This window comes from Haliotis rubra, unplaced genomic scaffold (genome assembly GCF_003918875.1).
Source record: "Haliotis rubra isolate DU_JTF1 unplaced genomic scaffold, ASM391887v1 Scf82, whole genome shotgun sequence".
NCBI classification, from domain to species: domain Eukaryota; kingdom Metazoa; phylum Mollusca; class Gastropoda; order Lepetellida; family Haliotidae; genus Haliotis; species Haliotis rubra.
Window position 1 is genome coordinate 1,131,761 of NW_025767546.1, and position 7,807 is coordinate 1,139,567.

Here is a 7,807-nt window from a genome sequence, read left to right on the forward strand (position 1 = left end):
TTATTTGCTACTTTGTTATCCCTTGCCTGGGAGGATTACGGCACTGAGAGTAAAGTTATAGGTATCGCTGATCCAGAGCAGACTATGCATGTACATTTATCATGTCTTTACTGTGAGTTGAGTCATTTTATCAAGCTTCGTACAGTCCTATTATCAGTACAGACACTCGCTCATGAGTGATTCTGTTTACAGCTGCTGAATTGATGGCGAAAGCTGAATATAGTTAATATGCCAAGCCTGTAAACCAGGGAAGTCACACTCAGGGCTTATGTGATCTCCATACACCCCACCACACCCATCTGAACAAGCATCATGATGGAGACTTGTGATAGGGTGCTTGTCCTGTCTCCTCTCAGTACCAGGGAACATCAAGGGAACCAATCCAGCGGTGTATGTCGGCTTTAAAGTCAATTGACAGCCATACTCGGTGGTTTCTATGTACCATAGCTGTTCTTTAGCAATAGTGTTCATCTCAAGAACCGTCTACCACCTCTAGCCACCTGGCTTAACCAACTGAGCTTCCTGCCAGTATCGAGAGTTTGTGGTTACTGGCACTGAATAGTCCTACAGCACCAACAGTCGAGGACAGGGTATAAGAAACCATGTCTAATAACTCACCAAGAAATGTAAGCTGTGTTGAGTACAGGCAGTTTTTGTCCAGTTAATGATAAGACCTAGATATTCCAAACGTGCTTGAAATGCTGTTCACTAGGTATAGTTGCTAACATTTACAAAGTGGATTCATCACCTCTCAAGATGTTTTACCCAACTGAAACATATACAAGTGAAATTACAAGCCACCAGTTATCATTTTTAAAACAATGGCAATACACTTTTGACAAACCTGTTTGAAGTGTCACGCAACAAAGAAATTCACCTGAAGCAAACTTGTGGGCATGCTCTGATGATGTAATTTGATATATTTGTGAGGCTATGATCTATAGATTATGATAACCATTCTGAACAATGCAGCTGTGTGATGCTGTGGTGCTTCATATTTCTGAGACCAATCATCTTTAGGATTGTTAACATGCAAATGTGCAAATATTGGAATTATTTAGAAATTCCAGGGCTGATATGAGTCTTAATTTATGGCCTTGTTACTTGATCCCATAATATCTACCTGGATACCCACTGTAGGTCTCAAGAGTTGGGTATACAATGTCTCATTGGAAATTGTCTTACAAGAGTCCGGTGGCTGAAAAAAATATCTGAAACATATAGTAAAAAAGAATCTAATCACACATGCACCAAAACTGATTGCAGTTTTAATTTTTCTCAAACATATTCATGTCCGAGGGATTATGTAAATCAGCTATTTATAGTGCAGCCATAGAGTTCTATTGTTTGATATATGATACAATGATCTAATCATTGAAGGTTATCAAAGAAGCTGAGTTTTGTCTGTAGTAAAATGTGTGGATGTCAGAAGGCATGTCGGCATTGTTAGAAAGTAATGTGAATATTGACAGCTCGTAGTGAAACCAAGTAGTTATGTTGGTATTTCATTAACACATATAACATCACTACCCATGGGTCAGGGTCGTCCTGTGGGTACCTGGGTCCCACTCAGGTACCCATGGGTCAGGGTCGTCCTGTGGGTACCTGGGTCTCACTCAGGTACCCATGGGTCAGGGCCGTCCTGTGGGTACCTGGGTCTCACTCAGGTACCCATTGGGTGAGGGTTGTCCTGTGTGTACCTGGGTCTCACTCAGGTACCCATGGGTCAGGGCCGTCCTGTGGGTACCTGGGTTCCACTCAGATACCCATGGGTCAGGGTCGTCCTGTAGGTACCGGGGTCTCACTCAGGTACCCATGGGTCAGGGCTGTCCTGTGGGTACCTGGGTCTCACTCAGGTACCCATGGGTCAGGGCCGTCCTGTGGGTACCTGGGTCTCACTCAGGTACCCATGGGTCAGGGTCGTCCTGTGGGTACCTGGGTTCCACTCAGGTACCCATGGGTCTGGGTTTTCTTGTGGGTACCTGGTACCCATGGGTCAGGGTCGTCCTGTAGGTACCTGGGTCTCAGGTCTCATGAGACCCAGGTATATTCATCTGAAAGAGTAACATACTGGCCATTGTAGGTGGAGGTATCTCTGGCCTGGTGTGTGCTGCCAGACTAGGGCAGCTGAACATCCATGATGTCACCGTGTTTGATACAGGTAATGTAGCACTCCCGGTCATATGATGGCTGCCACCACCTGTTTCTATGTTTCTGACCTGAGGAAGGAGGTACAAATATTGAAAACATTGAACCAGACCAATGGTAAATTAACCTGAAAACACTTTGTGCTTGAACAGTATTTGAAGCAGTATCAACCACTGGCAGACTGTATATGATATACACAGAGGCGTGGCAGGTGGAACCAGAGGTGAAGGTCAACATTCTAACACTCCATTGGTATTGTGGTTCTTAGTTGTAATAATTCAAGGAAATCTTTTTGAATAAAGTACATAAAGCAGTGCCTGCTTTTACAAGATTAGAGATATTTATGTTCTCATTGCTTCACCCTGCAGGTCAAAACGCAGTGGGAGGGCGCTGTTCAACCCGCCATGTACAGATTGAGGGGAAGACATACATATTTGATCACTCCGCCCAGTACTTTACGGTCTCTGACAAACGGTTTGCAAAAATTGTGAGTTTTCTGCATTCAAAAGGGGCAGTGAAAGTGTGGCCAGGGAAGATTGGACATCTGAAGAAGGGCAGATTCTCCACAGATGCTGGTATCACACAGGCTTTTATTGGCAGTGAGGGGATGAGGTCCGTGGTGGAGTGTCTGGCATCACTCAGTAAAGTACAGCGGCCATGTTGGGTTGGGAATGTCAGCTTCGACAGCGTGTCCAGGAAATGGCAGGTAGACAAGTATGGCTTCTTTGACTATTTGGTTGTGGCTCATAATGGTAAGTGTGCCGACAAGCTGATGTCCAGCGCTGGAGTACCTGACGTTCACCGACTGCTGAGAGTGAGGTTTGGGGATGAGCTTGTTGTCCGGGATCACCGGATGCAGCTCTGTTCATTGTGGGTCCTACTTGTTGCCTTCAGGGAGCCACTTAAACTCTCCTTCCAGGGAGCTCATGTTGAACATCAAGATATATCATGGATTGCAAACAACACTGCCAAGCTGGGTCAGAAGTTTCCCGCAAGTAAAATTGAATGTTGGACTGTATTTAGTACAAGAGAGTTTGGTACAGCAAACAAGGTTCCCCAGGAAAACATTCCTCCCGGGAAGGCTCAAGGTGTAACAGACAAGCTTCTAGCTGCATTCAGTCAGGCAACAGGGAAGGGCCAGCTCCCGGAAGTGGTGTATTCCCGGGTACAGTTGTGGGGGCCGCTGTGCCCATGAATGTGCTGGCAACAGATGAAGAGTGTGTGTTTGACAGCTTCAACAATGTGGGTGTCTGTGGGGACTGGCTGGTCAGCCCTTGTATCCAGGGAGCAGCGGTCAGCGGACTCGCGCTGGCAGAGAGGATACATCAACACTGTAACGGTAGGAGTCATTCATTCATATATGCAATCTTTGAGAATGGTTAAATTCATAACATTTATATATGTAGGATGCTCTTTCGGAAACAAAGTGAATCTTTTGTACACAATGTGTACAAGAGATGTGCTACCCAGTTTTCTTAGAGTGTAAAGAAATGGTTGAATTCATTTTTTGTGCTTACGACTACTAGGACAGATGCTTGCCAGATCTCATTATAAATGTATTGTCATTTAAGGGATTTGTTTTTCAGACCCTGTAATAAATCTGTTATACATCTAGTAATCTTGCAATTGCAATGGTTCATCTGTACAAACTAAACCATTTCAGCAAACACCTTTAATTAAGTCACTGAATTTGAATATGACCCATCGCATGATGAGCATTGAAGTGTCGTGGTGTATTTTGACTCCTCTGATAGAAAACAAGATGGCATCTGGTACTGGAAAACAAGATGGCGTCTGGTACTATTATATCTCATTGTTTACAGCAAGGTTACTGTAACAACTTGAAGGCTTCATAAACTTTAGAGAGAACAAATGATTAGTCTTGGTGAGGTCGACTGTGAACTTGATCCTATCTGACCACCTCCTGTTTCAGGTACACAGGTCCTTGTTTACACATACTGACCTTCTGCAGAGTAGCTGTTTGTATAATATTGCAGTGTAAAGGATGTGCTCCCTAGGTGTTATAGATATATTGCAGTGTAAAGGATGTGCACCCCAGGTGTTATAGATGTATTACTGTGTAAAGGATGTGCTCCCTAGGTGTTATAGATGTATTACTGTGTAAAGGATGTGCACCCCAGGTGTTATATATGTATTGCAGTGTAAAGGATGTGCTCCCTAGGTGTTATAGATGTATTACTGTGTAAAGGATGTGCACCCCAGGTGTTATAAATGTATTGCAGTGTAAAGGATGTGCTCCCCAGGTGTTATATATGTATTGCAGTGTAAAGGATGTGCTCCCCAGGTGGTCTATATGTATTGCAGTGTAAAGGATGTGCTGCCAGGTGTTATAGATGTATTGCAGTGTAAAGGATGTGCTCCCCAGGTGTTATAGATGTATTGCAGTGTAAAGGATGTGCTGCCAGGTGTATTGCAGTGCAAAGGATGTGCTGCCAGGTGTTATAGATGTATTGCAGTGTAAAGGATGTGCTCCCCAGGTGTTATAGATGTATTGCAGTATAAAGGATGTGCTCCCCAGGTGTTATTAAATGTATTGCAGTGTAAAGGATGTGCTCCCCAGGTGGTCTATATGTATTGCAGTGTAAAGGATGTGCTGCCAGGTGTTATAGATGTATTGCAGTGTAAAGGATGTGCTTCCCAGGTGTTCTATATGTATTGCAGTGTAAAGGATGTGCTGCCAGGTGTATTGCAGTGCAAAGGATGTGCTGCCAGGTGTTATAGATGTATTGCAGTGTAAAGGATGTGCTCCCCAGGTGTTATAGATGTATTGCAGTGTAAAGGATGTACTGCCAGGTGTTATAGATGTATTGCAGTGTAAAGGATGTGCTGCCAGGTGTTATAGATGTATTGCAGTGTAAAGGATGTGCTCCCCAGGTGTTATAGATGTATTGCAGTGTAAAGGATGTGCTGCCAGGTGTATTGCAGTGTAAAGGATGTGCTGCCAGGTGTTATAGATGTATTGCAGTGTAAAGGATGTGCTCCCCAGGTGTTATAGATGTATTGCAGTGTAAAGGATGTGCTCCCAAGGTGGTCTATATGTATTGCAGTGTAAAGGATGTGCTGCCAGGTGTTATAGATGTATTGCAGTGTAAAGGATGTGCTTCCCAGGTGTTATAGATGTATTGCAGTGTAAAGGATGTGCTGCCAGGTGTATTGCAGTGCAAAGGATGTGCTGCCAGGTGTTATAGATGTATTGCAGTGTAAAGGATGTGCTCCCCAGGTGTTATAGATGTATTGCAGTATAAAGGATGTGCTCCCCAGGTGTTATTAAATGTATTGCAGTGTAAAGGATGTGCTCCCCAGGTGGTCTATATGTATTGCAGTGTAAAGGATGTGCTGCCAGGTGTTATAGATGTATTGCAGTGTAAAGGATGTGCTTCCCAGGTGTTCTATATGTATTGCAGTGTAAAGGATGTGCTGCCAGGTGTATTGCAGTGCAAAGGATGTGCTGCCAGGTGTTATAGATGTATTGCAGTGTAAAGGATGTGCTCCCCAGGTGTTATAGATGTATTGCAGTGTAAAGGATGTACTGCCAGGTGTATTGCAGTGTAAAGGATGTGCTGCCAGGTGTTATAGATGTATTGCAGTGTAAAGGATGTGCTCCCCAGGTGTTATAGATGTATTGCAGTGTAAAGGATGTGCTGCCAGGTGTATTGCAGTGTAAAGGATGTGCTGCCAGGTGTTATAGATGTATTGCAGTGTAAAGGATGTGCTCCCCAGGTGTTATAGATGTATTGCAGTGTAAAGGATGTGCTCCCAAGGTGTTATAGATGTATTGCAGTGTAAAGGATGTACCCCAGGTGTTATAGATGTATTGCAGTGTAAAGGATGTTCACCCCAGGTGTTATAGATATATTGCAGTGTAAAGGATGTGCTCCCCAGGTGTTATAGATGTATTGCAGTGTAAAGGATGTTCTACCCAGGTGTTATATATGTATTGCAGTGTAAAGGATGTGCACCCCAGGTGGTCTAGATGTATTGCAGTGTAAAGGATGTGCACCCCAGGTGTTCTATATGTATTGCAGTGTAAAGGATGTACTGCCAGGTGTTATATATGTATTGCAGTGTAAAGGATGTGCTCCCCAGGTGTTCTATATGTATTGCAGTGTAAAGGATGTGCACCCCAGGTGTTCTAGATGTATTGCAGTGTAAAGGATGTGCACCCCAGGTGTTCTATATGTATTGCAGTGTAAAGGATGTGCTCCCCAGGTGGTCTAGATGTATTGCAGTGTAAAGGATGTGCACCCCAGGTGTTATATATGTATTGCAGTGTAAAGGATGTTCTACCCAGGTGTTCTATATGTATTGCAGTGTAAAGGATGTTCTACCCAGGTGGTCTAGATGTATTGCAGTGTAAAGGATGTTCTACCCAGGTGTTCTAGATGTATTGCCGTGTAAAGGATGTGCACCCCAGGTGTTCTATATGTATTGCAGTGTAAAGGATGTGCTCCCCAGGTGGTCTAGATGTATTGCAGTGTAAAGGATGTTCTACCCAGGTGTTCTAGATGTATTGCAGTGTAAAGGATGTGCTCCCCAGGTGTTTATGAGGCTCACATTCTGTTGTTTTCTTTGCAGTGTAACATCTATAGTTCCGAGGTTTCGTTGTCATGGTTATCTGGCATAATGTACAGAGGTATTCTGTTTATTCTTTTCATACTTTTAAGACTTTAATGCAACTTTAATACAATCCAATGAAGTAAGACAAAACACCATCTTATGTTTCAGGACTGGTCACCACCAGCACCAGTTTGAAACCTGTGTTTGTGCCGGCCAGTGGTCACATTATAGGAGCCTTCCCCACAGACCAGAACATGATCTTCACTCCCAGCAAGTCATAGCAGATGCTTGCCAACACAGACCAGAACATGATGTTCACTCCCAGCAAGTTGAAGCAGGTGCTTGCCAGCACAGCCAGGAAAGTCATAGCAGGTGCTTGCCAACACAGACAGGAACATGATCTTCACTCAACACTTGGGAAGTGGACAAATAAACACATTGCATGTGCACTTTGTGAACCTGATGGTTTGTTCTCCATTTTAGATCATGTGGCGTATGTTTGTTGTTGACAAACATGAAACTTGTCTTGTTACTTACATGTGTTTAGAAACATTGTTGAACATTTGTGAACATGGTCATAAGAGGATTCAGCCTCTATGTCTCATGTCAGTGTAACCTGGTCAGTGTGGATGTTTCTCCACTACAGCTCATTATACAGTATATAGTGTAAAGATGTGTGTGAGTCTATGTCTAGTGTCAGTGTAACCTGGTCAGTGTGGATGTTTCTCCACTACAGCTCATTATACAGTATATAGTGTAAAGATGTGTGTGAGTCTATGTCTCGTGTCAGTGAAACCTGGTCAGTGTGGATGTTTCTCCACTACAGCTCATTATACAGTATATAGTGTAAAGATGTGTGTGAGTCTATGTCAGTGTAACCTGGTCAGTGTGGATGTTTCTCCACTACAGCTCATTGGTCAGTAAAGATGTGTGAGGATGTTTCTCCACTACACTACAGCTCATTATACAGTATATAGTGTAAAGATGTGTAAAGTCCTCGTGTGTGTGAAACCTGGTCAGTGTGGATGTTTCTCCAGTCTATAGTGTAAAGTGAGTCTATGTCTCGTGGTCAGTGAAACCT

The 7,807-nt window shown here is 43.6% G+C and overlaps 1 protein-coding gene across 1 annotated transcript; it reads left to right on the forward strand.

Annotated features, from left to right (window-relative positions):
- Positions 1 to 1,768: 1,768 nt before the first annotated feature.
- Positions 1,769 to 7,181, forward strand: LOC124262063 (renalase-like). Its single transcript, XM_046696486.1, is given in 5 exon segments — positions 1,769 to 1,786; positions 2,062 to 2,161; positions 2,517 to 3,326; positions 3,329 to 3,487; positions 6,895 to 7,181. Coding segments are annotated over 5 exon segments (1,200 nt in total). The 3' UTR covers positions 7,008 to 7,181.
- Positions 7,182 to 7,807: the final 626 nt, after the last annotated feature.